The sequence below is a fragment of the Aquarana catesbeiana genome, linkage group LG13, assembly GCF_042186555.1.
Source record: "Aquarana catesbeiana isolate 2022-GZ linkage group LG13, ASM4218655v1, whole genome shotgun sequence".
Lineage (NCBI taxonomy): Eukaryota > Metazoa > Chordata > Amphibia > Anura > Ranidae > Aquarana > Aquarana catesbeiana.
The window spans coordinates 75,903,972-75,917,396 of record NC_133336.1 but is presented as its reverse complement, the minus strand read 5'-3'; the positions used below and the strand labels follow the sequence as shown (position 1 = coordinate 75,917,396).

General features: G+C 40.3%; 1 protein-coding gene across 1 annotated transcript in view; it reads right to left on the bottom strand.

The window, feature by feature from the left end:
* TYRO3 (TYRO3 protein tyrosine kinase) overlaps nt 1-13,425 on the bottom strand; it is a 334,891-nt gene that overhangs the window by 106,989 nt on the left and 214,477 nt on the right. The window contains exon 8 of the mRNA XM_073608643.1: nt 2,900-3,042. Within this exon, the coding sequence (XP_073464744.1) occupies nt 2,900-3,042 (143 nt within the window). The remainder of the gene's footprint in view (nt 1-2,899; nt 3,043-13,425) is intronic.

The window sequence follows — 13,425 nt, the reverse complement described above, 5'->3', positions numbered from 1 at the left end:
GTCTGCAGTCTCTGACCATCTCCTGTACTATGTCTGCAGTCTCTGACCATCTCCTGTACTATGTCTGCAGTCTCTGACCATCTCCTGTACTATGTCTGCAGTCTCTGACCATCTCCTGTACTATGTCTGCAGTCTCTGACCATCTCCTGTTCTATGATTGCAGTCTCTGACCGTCTCTTGTATCATAAAACCGTAAGCAATAATTGCATTCCAAGTTTGTGCTGCTCCTGTAATTTGTAATTACACTGACAATATAGAAATCACACTGGCAACCAATTAAAATGCTGAAAAATTTACTCAGCCTTTCTGTTGTGTGTCTCTGTGTGCCACATGGAGCATGGAGAAGATTAAGACGAGCAAAGAACTGTCTGAGGATTTGAGAACACAAATTGTGGAAAAGCATGGACAAACTTAAGGTTACAAGTCCATCTCCAGAGATTTGTGACCACTGTGCGCAACATTGGCAAGAAGTTTATAGCCCAACCCATAGCTAATCTCCCTGGACGTGGACGAAAGAGAAAAAGTGATCAAAGAATTTGCCAAAACTTACCAGAGGAAGCCAAAATCCTTTTGGGAGAATGTGCTGTGGACAGACGGAACTAAATTACAGCTTTTTGGTAAAGCCCATTATTCTGTTTTCAGAAAAAAGAAATAAGGCCTTAATCAAAAGAATACAGTCCCTACAGTCAAGCATTGGTGGAGGTTCACTAATGTTTTGGGGCTGCTTTAGGCACTGGTGGTCTTGACTGTGTCCATGGCTTTATGAAATATCAATACTATCAAAGAATTCTGGGGTGCAATGTAGGGCCCAATGTCAGAAAGTTGGGCCTCTGTCAAAGGACATGGGTCTTACAGCAGAACAATGACCCAAAGCACACGTCAAAAGCACCCAGAAATGGTTTAAGGACAAAGCGCTGGAGAGTACTGAACTGGCCAGCAATGTGTCCAGATCTAAATCCCATAGAACTCCTGTGGAGATATCTCAAAACAGCAGTTGGGAAAGGGAACCCTTCCAATCTGAGACACCTGGAGCAGTTGGGGGGAAGAGGAGTGGTCCAAAGTTGCAGTAGAGAGGTGTAAGGAACTCATTGATGGTTACAGGAAGCGACCGATTTCAGGTATTTTTTCCAAGGGGTGTATAACCAAATATTAAATTGAGGGTGGCAATAATTTTGTCCAGCCCATTTTTGCGTGAAATGTGTCAGATTTGGTCTTTTGTTTCGTAACTTTTTTGTATCATACCAATATAAACAAAAGAAATAAACATGAGAATGCCTAAACATTTGTAATTGCAACAATTTTCTGGATGAAGTGGTGCATTATCGGACAGAAATTTAGGGGTGTCAATTTTTTTGGCCATGACTGTAGTCTAAGATGTGATGGCTGCATTAGTTTTCCATTTGCAGGCTTTTTTTTCCCCACTACTTAACTCTGGTGCTCCTGCCAATCACACAATTCCTGTGGAAACACTCACTCTACTGTATCTATAAAGAAGCAACACAGTCAACAGGAAAGACTACCAAAACACCCCTCTACTCAGGGATAACACTTGCTTAAGATAATATTTCTGAGTGCACAGGAACTTATGAACTCACTGGATTCCTGGCAGGATCAGCATTTTTTTTTTAGACATAACAAAACAGTACACAGTATATAACAGTAAATAGTATATTGAACAGACCAAAGGACGTAAAGAAGGGTTCATTAAAAGAGCTTACATACATGTTAAAGTGGTTGTTACGCAAGTCTAACAAGTATTCACCATCCACACTGTCTCCTTATGCAGTGTCCCCCTCGGTGTGTGATTTATAAAAATAAATGCTGTAAATACCTCATGTAAGAGCCGATATCTGCAATCACATGACCGGCCGGGTCTCTCCTTTCCTTCTTTGTCAGATGCAGTGGGAGGGGCCGGGATTCCCCCGCTGATGTCACTCGGGAGGGGAGGAGAAGGGGAGGAGGAGGGGAGGAGAGACCCGGCCGGTCACGTGATCGCGATCTCAGCTCTTACATGAGGTATTTACAGCATTTATTTTTTTTAATTACACACAGAGGGGGGACACTGCATAAGGAGACAGCATGGATGGTGCATACAAATTACAGTTATTTGAGCAGCAGGAGCTGACAGGCAGGGAGGGGAGAGGGAGGAGGACACAGGAACACAGAGGAGACAGACAGCAGGCTGCGAAAGACGGAGAAATGTAAACTGACCACGGTGTCAGGGCTCAGCAGCCATGATACACCGTGGGAGTTTACATAGGGGAGGAGAGAAACTGGCAGGATCAGCCAGGTTTTTTAGGTGTTACAGGCGGCCAAATGACACAGGACAAGCACTGTGTCATATAACATGCTTTAAAGAAGCAGGATCCATTATTTGGGGGGTTAATAGACGCTTTAAGTGAGAACTATTTATATAAATTGAGCTCTTTGAGGGCTTCTGTTTCTGAGTTTGCTAAGCAGGGATCATTGTTCAAGCTGCTACTGTATGTGACAATTATAGAACTTTCTTTAACCTGTCCAACTGCAGTGGAGTTTCATGAGTATTGGTACTATTTTATTTAATCTGAAAGATCTCTTTAGGGTCAGAGTTCTTGATCTTCTTCGGTCAAGAGAAATTTTAACAGAAACAAAAACACAATTATCAGGTTGGTAATCACTAATAAGTCTACTAATATTGGTAGGCCAAAGTCCTTTTTATACTAATTTGAAAAGCTCTGCATTGTTTCCACCCAAAGCAAAATATAACATCTTGCATTTGTCAAGATCAACCAAACAGCAGGTCTTTAAACAGACCAGTGTTCTAAACATCTGGAACATTTTCCTAGCTTAGTAATTGCATTATACCTTGTACTGTGTGTACATTTAATAGGATGTAGTGTACAGTTTAAAGATATCTTACTTGTGTTACATTCTCCTGCTCCCACCGTACTTTGTATCCCAGCACTGTATAGTTTTGCAGACTCAGAGCAATCTCTTCCCATTCTAACATCAAGCCGGATTCAGTCCTGGTGACATGAACATTCTGCGGAGCGAGTGCTGGCACTGAGGACAAAACAAAAACGTGAACATTTGTGTAGGAGCTGATTTACAACTGGTACAAAAAAAACCCAAACCAAAATGCAGCAGGCTTTATTTAAAGATATTCTATCAATACAGAAAAAAGTCTGAATCAGAATCTATAAACACATGCTCAGGGTGCACATGCCTTTACCCCTTTACTATAGCAATATGCATATACAATATGCAGTAGTAGGGCGCATGGGTCTTAGGCTGGCCATACAGGGATCAATTTTTTTCAATCAGCCAGTGGGTTGAACTGAACAGATTCCCCTAGCCACACAAGGTAGATGGAGAAATCCTCCCCACCGTTTTATTGTATTCTGACAGCAGGACTCCTCCACTGTCTGAATATACTGATCAAGTAAATACCATGAACAAACATTTTTCTAAAAAGCCCATTCGTGAGAACAGGTACGGCCATAGCTGGATTGAAATTCGAATGGTCCCTGCTGAACCATCCAAATTTCGATCCATCTATGGCCAGCTTTAACCTTCAGCCATGATGCATATGCATCACTTTTTTGTTCTTGGGTGCATTCTATTGGTGCACTATGAACAGTGATTATATCCAGTTGTGTTTTATACAATAAATGGCATCTCAAACTTTTTTAGTCAAGGCACCCTTTAAAATTATGGTCAGCCTAGAGGTACCCCATTCTAAAATGTAAAAAAAACTATTCTAATAGTTATACATAATCTAGCAACATCCACACATGTAGGGCACCCAACATTGAAGGTGATTTATTCATTCAAAGCAAATACATCTTTGCATACTGCTACTGACTAGTATTCCAATGTTTCTCTTCTGCCTCAATTTCTCTTCCTCACTCAGCTAATGTGACCCCAATTCTGATGGAGGGGGGCAGGGGGAAGACAAACAATGATGCTGTGCAGGTGCCCGACGTCCTCCTTATCAACTGATGATGTCATTGGTTGTTAAAGCGGGGTTCCACCCAAATTTTGAACATTATCTCTATGCATTCTCTTCCTTGCCTAGATGCTGACATGCTGTGTAAAAAAATTTAAATCGCCGTAATTACCTTTTTTTTCTAATCTTCTTAGCACTTCCTGGTTTTCCTCCCATGGGAGTAGGCGTGTTTCTAGCCTCTCCCAGACCTCCCACAGTCCCCTGGGAGCTATTCTCAGGCTTCCCAGCATGCATTGTGCAACAGCGTCATCACAACATCTCGGTGAATGCTGGGAGCACAGCATTCACCGCATCCAGAAAATACATGCTTGTGGGCTTCAAATGCCCACAATGAAGATGGAAACCGCCTTCAGTGAATTTTATAAGTTATTCTTTACAACGAAATCGGACACAGGCGGACTTATTACACAGAACATGTGAGTAGATAATCATGAGAAGAAAAGTTTGTGAATGAACTCCAAAAAAAAAAAAAAATGATAGATAGGTGGACCCCCGCTTTAAGATGCTAGTGGCTAGAACTTTATAATGATGCACAATGAAAAAAATGTGGCTTTGTGTAACTAAAAGGAAGGCTTGATCCAACTGCTGGCTTGTATACAATTTTTGGACAATATTTAGGCATTTTGCCAAGGCATCCCTGGGGAAACCTGAAAGCACCCTGATTGAAAAAGGCTTTCTTAGGTAATACACAAGGCTGAATGATGCGCCCCTTTTTATGTCTTTATTGTATTTGTTCAGCTACTATGATTCCCCATGTCCAGAGTGGGCAGCAAGGCCCAGAGCAAACCTAGTTACCTTTGGGAGGCTGAAGTCCATTTAAGAGACTGCTGTGAGATGATGGTTACATTTATCAGCCAGTGACCCCTCCCCCCCCCCCCCCCCACCTCAAAGACTTGTGCACTGAAGAGGTTTTTATGTTTATATCATTTGTATCCTCCATTGATAGATGCAAAATGAGTGTGTGTCATGAGTGTGTGTCAAGCAACAAGCTTTTTTAGAGAATGGTTATTGTAAAGGAAATTTGTAAGTTCTGTATATAATTGTATTGTATGTATTGCACACTGCCCTCACTGTGCACATGGCACGAATAATGTTTTCATTACATGTTTGCATTCTTTTGAGTCCTGATTAGAATTAGTCCGCCCATGTTACGCCCCTTGTTACCATAAACGTACAATTGTAATATTAATGTGATACCTACGTAATCACGTGTATAAAAACCTTCAATTGCATCATAATAAAGCAGAACAGTTATTTGAAAAGTTGAAAGCTGAGTGTATCTTTTGTGTCTGTTCCCTACTGCAGTAGTTATTATTCATTTGGAACCACTAATCAATATGAGGATAGGAGTTGCCTATCTATAAAATTCCATGTCAGATGGCGAGCTTTGCCTAGGAGGGGATTTACAGGCGACCCAGAGAATCTGAAACAAGAATGCTTGAGAGGATCCGGGAATTTCTGATAATCAGCCAGCTGAGGTAAGCCCTTCGCTTACATTTGAGTTATCAGACTTCCTTGATCGGTAAGGCATTTTCGGGACAAAGGGTATCTTTTTTACTCCCCTTAATCATTTGTATTGATTGGTGGTTATATGTTATGTTGTTACTGTCTACTGTCCATCGGAGTGTTATAGATAAGAAAGGGAAGAATAGTGCTGTTCACAGGTATATGTAGTACACATCAGCTAGATAAAGTAGTTTAGAGGCAAGAGGGTAAAGGCACAAGTAGGGAAGAGAAAGACTGGCCAGTCATTATGGGCATTAAATTAAGTAAGGAAATGAAGGGTAAGAGACCCTCAAAAAATGCCCAGTGCAAGAGGAGCGCTATAAAATACATGAACCGAAGGTGCGGTACCGCCTATACTGAGCCCCTAGATAAATGGTTAGAGTGGACAGGGATCCACTATGGGTGACTGGGTTACCACAGTCCACAGGGACTAAGAATCATGTAGAGTAAACAAATAGAGAAACAGCTATCTATGTGAGCAGGATGGATCAAGGGTGACAATTAACACTAGACAGAAAGGGACATTTTGATGTTAGGTTGTGGGATGAATTTGGGGTCAGGCACTACAACTACTAAAGTCAAAACAGAATACTTTATATGTTGTCAGAGAGGGAAGATGGGATGAGCACTACGGCTGCCCGTCTGATCATAGAACCATAGAAACTATTAGTATGTGAAGTATGGGATTACAATACATGGGATGCAAAGGATATCACAACAAAATAAGGAAAGCAGAATTTAAGCAGGGAAATATTAAAGCGTTAAAAGAAAGTAAGAGAATGATATGCATGCGTTGTGTACAAATGGGAAAAATGTAGGCGATTTTAGAGAGATATTCGTGTGTGTGTAAATGCTGGAACCTTTAGTTTTATCTCTTGTGTGTGTCATGTATGCAGATGTGATCCCCTCCTTTGCGCTCTCATGAAAGAATGTAGCTGAGATGAGAGATCAGTGATAAGCTGCAAGGACACCATGCCAATTTCTGTTTTTTAGACAAAACATTAATAACAAAAATGTGTCGGGTTAAATAATCTAATGATAAACAATGTGATCACAATTATTTTTTAATCTGTTTTCCAAACATGGTAAAATAAAGGTTACATTTAACCATGTATTACACAAATTGAATATTCTTTGATAGTGGAAACAGTGCATTTAAAAAAGGGAAATTACGTAAAATGTCCTCCTTTAAGGAGATATATCTGTTCATATATATTAGAATTAGGGTGTGATATTGAGATTATCACTTGAGTATTAATTTCTGATATGAGTTTAACAATTTTATTAATAATATAGATATATTGTAACTGGTTTAGACAACCTTTGTATATTGTAACTGGTTTAGACAACCATATTAACTTTAAAACTCACACATTGAAGCAGGCCAGGCGACTCTAAGGATGCTGCATTTACAGCCCTGGACATTTGCTGGGTCTGTGCAATTCACTGATTCCACCCTAGTTCTAGTCCAGTATAGCTGGGATTAATAATTCAACTTTAAGGACCCCAGAACAAGAACAACAAGTTGTCCACAGGGGGAAAATTCTTATGAAACAGGACTTTGGAAAAAGGTGTGCCAGCCACATCCTTTATGTGTGCCAGCCACTCTTTTCCCTCCAACTTGTCATCAGTCACAAGCAGTTATGCCTTACTTAGTAAATAAGCATGGGATAGAGCAAGGGTTCACCACAGTTGTATTTTTATAACATACTACTTCTTGTTTTACCTGTTACCAAAGGTGTTACCAAAAGCTGAACATCCCTTCCAGAGATTACAAAAAGATATGCCCAAGTCAGGATCTTGCAAGTATGCATTTTATCTGTATGGACATGTTTTCTGGATGTCCAGTGGCAAATGCTACTGCAAAGGCCACAGTAAAAAGTGTTATCAGAAGTAGTTTGTAAATACAGAGTGCCAGAATCTACACAGAGTAACAGAGGAAATAATTTTTATAGGAGAGTCCTTACTAGAATTTTTGAGGTTTTATTTTTACACCCCCCCTACTGTCTACAATGTAGTGGAAAAAGTAGAGTAAGAAATTAGAAAACGATTGCCTGAGCCCCCGTTCACACCTATGCGAATTAGATGCGGCTTACACCGCATCCAATTTGCAGGACATTTTAAAATACATTCATTTGAATGTATCTGGTTCACATATGTGCGTTGCATTCACACTGCGCATTGCACAAAAAACGTGTGCATTTTTTAGGCATTGCGGTGCGAATTACAAGCCCATTACCTCCTATGGGATCGCATCTGATTTGCAGATGCATTGCGTTCTGAACAAGGATTTTCTCCTTCTCCTCACTACACCTCCCCCTCCCTACCCCTCTCCCTGCTCACTGATCCGCAGGTACAACGCAGAGAAGCCTTTGAACAACAGATTTTTATCTTCCCAGTAAACCTGAGCTTCAATTCGCACCGCACATGTGTGAACGTGGGCTGAATGTTTTCTTATATTTTATTACGCCCCTAAGGGGGTATTGGACTATGATATTTTGTTTGGGAGTGTGTTACTCACTTGCTTATATTTTGTCTCAGCAGCTGAAGTTCTCCATTTGGATCTCACAGAGAATGCTGCCGATCTTTTAAAGTTTTTGACAAACTCATTTATGTGTTTTCTCCCCAATTCCAGATCCTAACAGTTTGGAAGGATCTAAAACTAAAGCCAGGTGACTTGTGGATTGTTAAGCGGCATTTATATATAAGGAAATGTTTGGAGACTCAATACAGCATCTATTTCATGTACAGTTGTGCAAAACTTGAAGGAAAAGTCACCTGGATTCACACCAGACACTGCAAAAATTACTAAATTAAAGAAATCTCTGTTTGATTTGTTTCCCTCTTGCGATCACAGTCTAGGGTACTATTTATTCAAATACTTTAATTGTAAGGAAGATATAGATAGATAGATAGATAGATAGATAGATAGATAGATAGATAGATAGATAGATAGATAGATAGATAGATAGATAGATAGATAGATAGATAGATTTGAAAAGTAGTTTAGCCATGTTGAAGTCATATTTGTCTTTTGTATATCTTCCATTTTATGTAGAATTGTCTGTGTTTACATATGCTGATAAGTCAGCATGCCAACAATTAAACTAGCTATTCTGGCCACAGGAGTGTACAGCCAGTACTCTGTAAATATGTCTTATCAATCATTTGTTTTTCACAATGAAAAGTCATTTTGTAATGAAAAAAGCTGCTCAGCTATTATATCCTCCACAAAGTGTTTTTGCCTCTTTGGCCAGGACTACTTCCACCTAAGCGTGTGGAGGTTCCAGGTTAAAGGTGATAGCAGGTATGGTTATTGATCAAAATATTGATCAAAAGAGGGGAAACTGTAAAGGAAATTTGTAAGTTCTGTATATAATTGTATTCTATTTTGTATGTATTGCACACTGCCCTCACTGTGTACACGGCACTAATAAAGTTTTCCTTACATGTCTGCATTATTTCGAGTCCTGATTAGACTTAGTCTGCCTATGTTATGCCCCTTGATACCATAAATGTACAATTGTAATATTAATGTGATACCTATGTAATCATGTGTATAAAAACCTTCAATTGTGTCATAATAAAGCAGAACAGTTATTTGGAAAGATGCGGAGTGTATCTTTTGTGTCTGTTCCCCACTGCAGTAGTTATTATTAATTTGGAACCACTAATTAATATGAGGATAGGAGTTGCCCGTCTATAAAATTCCATGTCAGTTATACAGCAATGGTAACCCCCATATTTTTATGGACATGACACCTTAACAATGAGTAATGTCTGTAAGATGACAGCTCAGCAAGCTGGAACTTTCATAAGGAGCAACGATTCATCAACATAATTGAATCCACATAGAAGTGTATTTTTAGTACAGGGTAGAACTCTCTTTACATACCAGTGATATTATCAAGTAGAATTTTACTATTGTGCACAGCAAAGCCTAAACATTGTAATACTGCAAATAATAAATGTGACGAATAACTGAGATGTTGACCATAAGCACTAGAATTTATCCACAGACCCACATCTCAGAAAATAACAGATGATACATTAAAAATATATTCTGCTTCCATTTGAAGTGTCACAATATGTAAGTACAGCTTAACATCTACTAACAATACCCAAATCACGAGGTGATGACACATGGGGGAGATGCTGAAATAGTGAAGCCGTGATTCAAGCTGACACAAGATAGAAACTGTACTAGCTGCTCCAGCTCTGCCTTAACAAGTCTCATCATTAGACGGTTCACAGACATTTGTATATAAATGGGAGAATATGCAGAACACATCCGAAAGAATGTTCAGCGAAATGCAAAAAAATGACAGGCTGTGCAAAACGCATTCCAAATGGATCCTGAGTCACTTGTTAAATGACAGTAATAGAGATGTCTTATGTCATCCTAAGCAAAATCTCTTGGGGACAGCATTAGAACAATCATTATTTACAATATGAAAGTTATTTCTGGGTTTACGTTTAACTTGGACACTCCCTTTTCTGTTAAAAGGGAACTATGTATTTTCCCCCTAAAATTTGGATAGTTTTTGGTCTTAACCCAAAAACAAATATAGGAAAAATTGTAGCTTACCAGTCATTATATGAAGGGGCCGCATTTGTTTTCTTTTATTCAGGTTTCCACCCTTATATTTTCACCTGGTAATACAGCAAATAAAATACTTCATGTCCCTAGGTGGCTATGCTCACTCCTCCACTTTATCAATGTTGGAAGCCATGACTGTCACTCAGGCTGGATTTTAAGTAAGCATGTCTCCTTTATGCATCCCAATACATGGTTGTTGGCCCGGACTGATCATTTACAAAATAAAAATAACATTGTTTTTGTGTTTTTCTTAGCTCACCAAAGGTGACAAGGACACTGCATTTCAGAAAAGTTTAACAGGTATCTTCTGTACTTGCTGCAAACGTTTTTAGCTTGAAAAAAATAATACAGCAGCAACATCTAAGGACTAGCAAGCTGCAGAATATAAAATGTTTGTTCTTGGGTTAAGTTATGCTTTAATTGTGGTCTGTGACTTCAGAGAGATTCAACCACTCTGTCCTGGTGACCATTGTCACTTGAACAGAAATTGATGGGAAATCTATAATTGTACAGATTATAATAGTAGTGATGGAGGGATTAGATCAGTTCAGGACTGGTGTTGACTGCAGTTGGACATTTTTTGTAGGGCTTAGATGAGGGTGACTATCAAAGAAATACCTGTCCTTCCTATTAGATGATCTTCTTGACTGTACACACCCACCCCCCCCAAAAGATATATGAGCATTATGTACAGTGCCTTGAAAAAGTGTTCATACTTCTTAAAACGTTCCATATTTTGTCATGTTACAACCAAAAACGTAAATGTATTTTATTGGGATTTTATGTGATAGACCAACACAAAGTGGCACATAATTGTGCAGTGAAAGGAAAATGATAAATGGTTTTCAATTGTTTTTACAAATAAACGTGTGAAAAGTGTGGCGTGCATTTGTATTCAGCCCCCTGAGTCAACACTTTGTAGAACCACCTTTCACTGCAATTACAGCTGCAAGTCTTTTTGGGTATGTCTCTACCAGATTGGCACATCTATGGGAGTGAATTTTTTGCCCATTCTTCTCTGCGAAATAGCTCAAGCCCTGTCAGATTGGATGGAGAGCCTCTGTGAACAGCAATTTTCAAGTCTTGACACAGATTCTCAATTTGATTTAGGTCTCGACTGGACTGGGCCGTTTTAACACATAAATATGCTTTGAGCTAAACTATTCCATTGCAGCTCTGGCTGTATGTTTAGGGTTGTTGTCCTGCTAGAAGGTGAACCTCTGCCCCAGTTTCAAGTCTTTTGCAGACTCTAACAGGTTTTCTTCGAAGATTGCCCTGTATTTGGCTCCATCCATCTTCCCATCAACTCTGACCAGCTTCCCTGTCCCTGCTGAAGAAAAGCATCCCCACAACATGATGCTGCCAACATGTTTCACAGTGGGGATGGTGTGTTCAGGGTGATGTGCAGCGTTAGTTTTTTGCCACACATAGCATTTTGCTTTTAGGCCAAAAAGTTAAATTTTGGTCTTATCTGACCAGGGCACCTTCTTCCACGTGTTTGCTGTGTCCTCCACATGGCTTCTCGCAAACTGCAAATGGGACTTATGGCTTTCTTTCAACAATGGCTTTCTTCCTGCCACTCTTCCATAAAAGCCAGATTTGTGGAGTGCCTGACTAATGCCACGTACACACGAGCAGACTTTTTGACCGGACTGGTCCAACGGACCGAGTCTGGCGGACAATTCGACTGTGTGTGGGCTTCATTGGACCTACAGCGGACTTTTTGGGTCGAAAATCTGACGGACTTTAGATTTGGAACATGTTTCAAATCGATTGAAAAGTCCGCTTGTCTGTATGCTAGTCCGACGGACGAAAACCGACGCTAGGGCAGCTTTTGACTACTGGCTATCAACTTCCTTATTTTAGTCCGGTCGTCGTCATCATGTACAAATCCGTCGGACTTTGGTGTGACCATGTGTAGGCAAGTCCGTTCGTTGGGAAAGTCCATTGGAAGTCCGCCGAAAGTCCGTTGTGTGTACGCGGCATAATAGTTGTCCTGTGGACAGATTCTCCCACCTGAGCTGTGGATCTCTGCAGCTCCTCCAGAGTTACTATGGGCCTCTTGGCTGCTTCTCTGATTAATGCTTTCTTTGCCCGGCCTGTCAGTTTAGGTGGATGGCCATGTCTTGGTAGGTTTGCAGTTGTGTCATACTCTCCATTTTCGGATGATGGATTATACAGTGCTCCATGAGATGTTCAACGCTTGGGATATTTTTTTTATAACGTAACCCTGCTTTAAACTTCTCTACAACTTTATCCCTGACCTGTCTGGTGTGTTCCTTGGTCTTCATAGAGCTGTTTGTTCACTAAGGTTCTCTAACAAACCTCTGTGGGCTTCACAGAGCAGCTGTATTTATACTGAGATTAAATTACACACAAGTGGACTCAATTTAGCAAATGTTGTTTTAAATATGGATAGTAAAACTTTTTTTCTGTCAGTAAATACCTTATACAGTCCACTTCTTTGTTGTCTGGTCATTAGCCTAGGCTTATGACTTCATGCACAGCTCTCTCTCACTCTCATGAGAGTTTGTCAGGAAGGGAGGTAGGATGAGTCATAAGAGGGCCAATAAAAGCTGCAGGGTTGCAGAGCTGGGAAGTGTGTCTGTGTAAATCCATGAAGTGAACAGGCAGCAGCTTCAGCTGCCCACAGTTAAAATGGATGCAGCCAGACTTAGTAGAGGCAGATTTCTGCAGCATATTTGGCAAGTACAGAATCACAGTGTTTATAAAATAATATGCAAAGTGGTTGGAGGGAAGCTTCATAATGACAAAGGTTTTTATTACAAATTATGTGAGCAGACTGCAGTTCCTCGTTAAAGGGCAAAAATGTATAAACCTATTACAAGACAATTTTATGGTCCAGTTTATTGAGGCCCCTACTAGAAAAGATGCTCTGCTGGACCTGGTAATCTCAAATCATGCAGAGTTCATTACTAATGTTCATATAAAAGAACATCTGGGTAGCAGTGATCATATGATTTAATTTAAAGCGTTTGTTAACCCAGAAAAAAAATGGATCCTGCTCCTTTAAAGCATGTTATATGACACAGTGCTTGTCCTGTGTCATTTGGCCGCCTGTAACACCTAAAAAAATCCTGCCCGTTTCTGTCCTCCCCTATGTAAACTGACCACAGTGTATCGTGGCTGCTGAGCCCTGAAACCGTGGTCAGTTTACGTGCCTCCATCATCTGCAGCCTGCTGTCCTGTGTCTCTTCCTTCCCCCTCCCCTCCCTGCCTGCCAGCCAACTCTGGACAGTACTGCCCCCTCCGCTCCTGCTGCTCAAATAACTGTAATTTGTATGCACCATCCGCGCTGTCTTCTTATGCA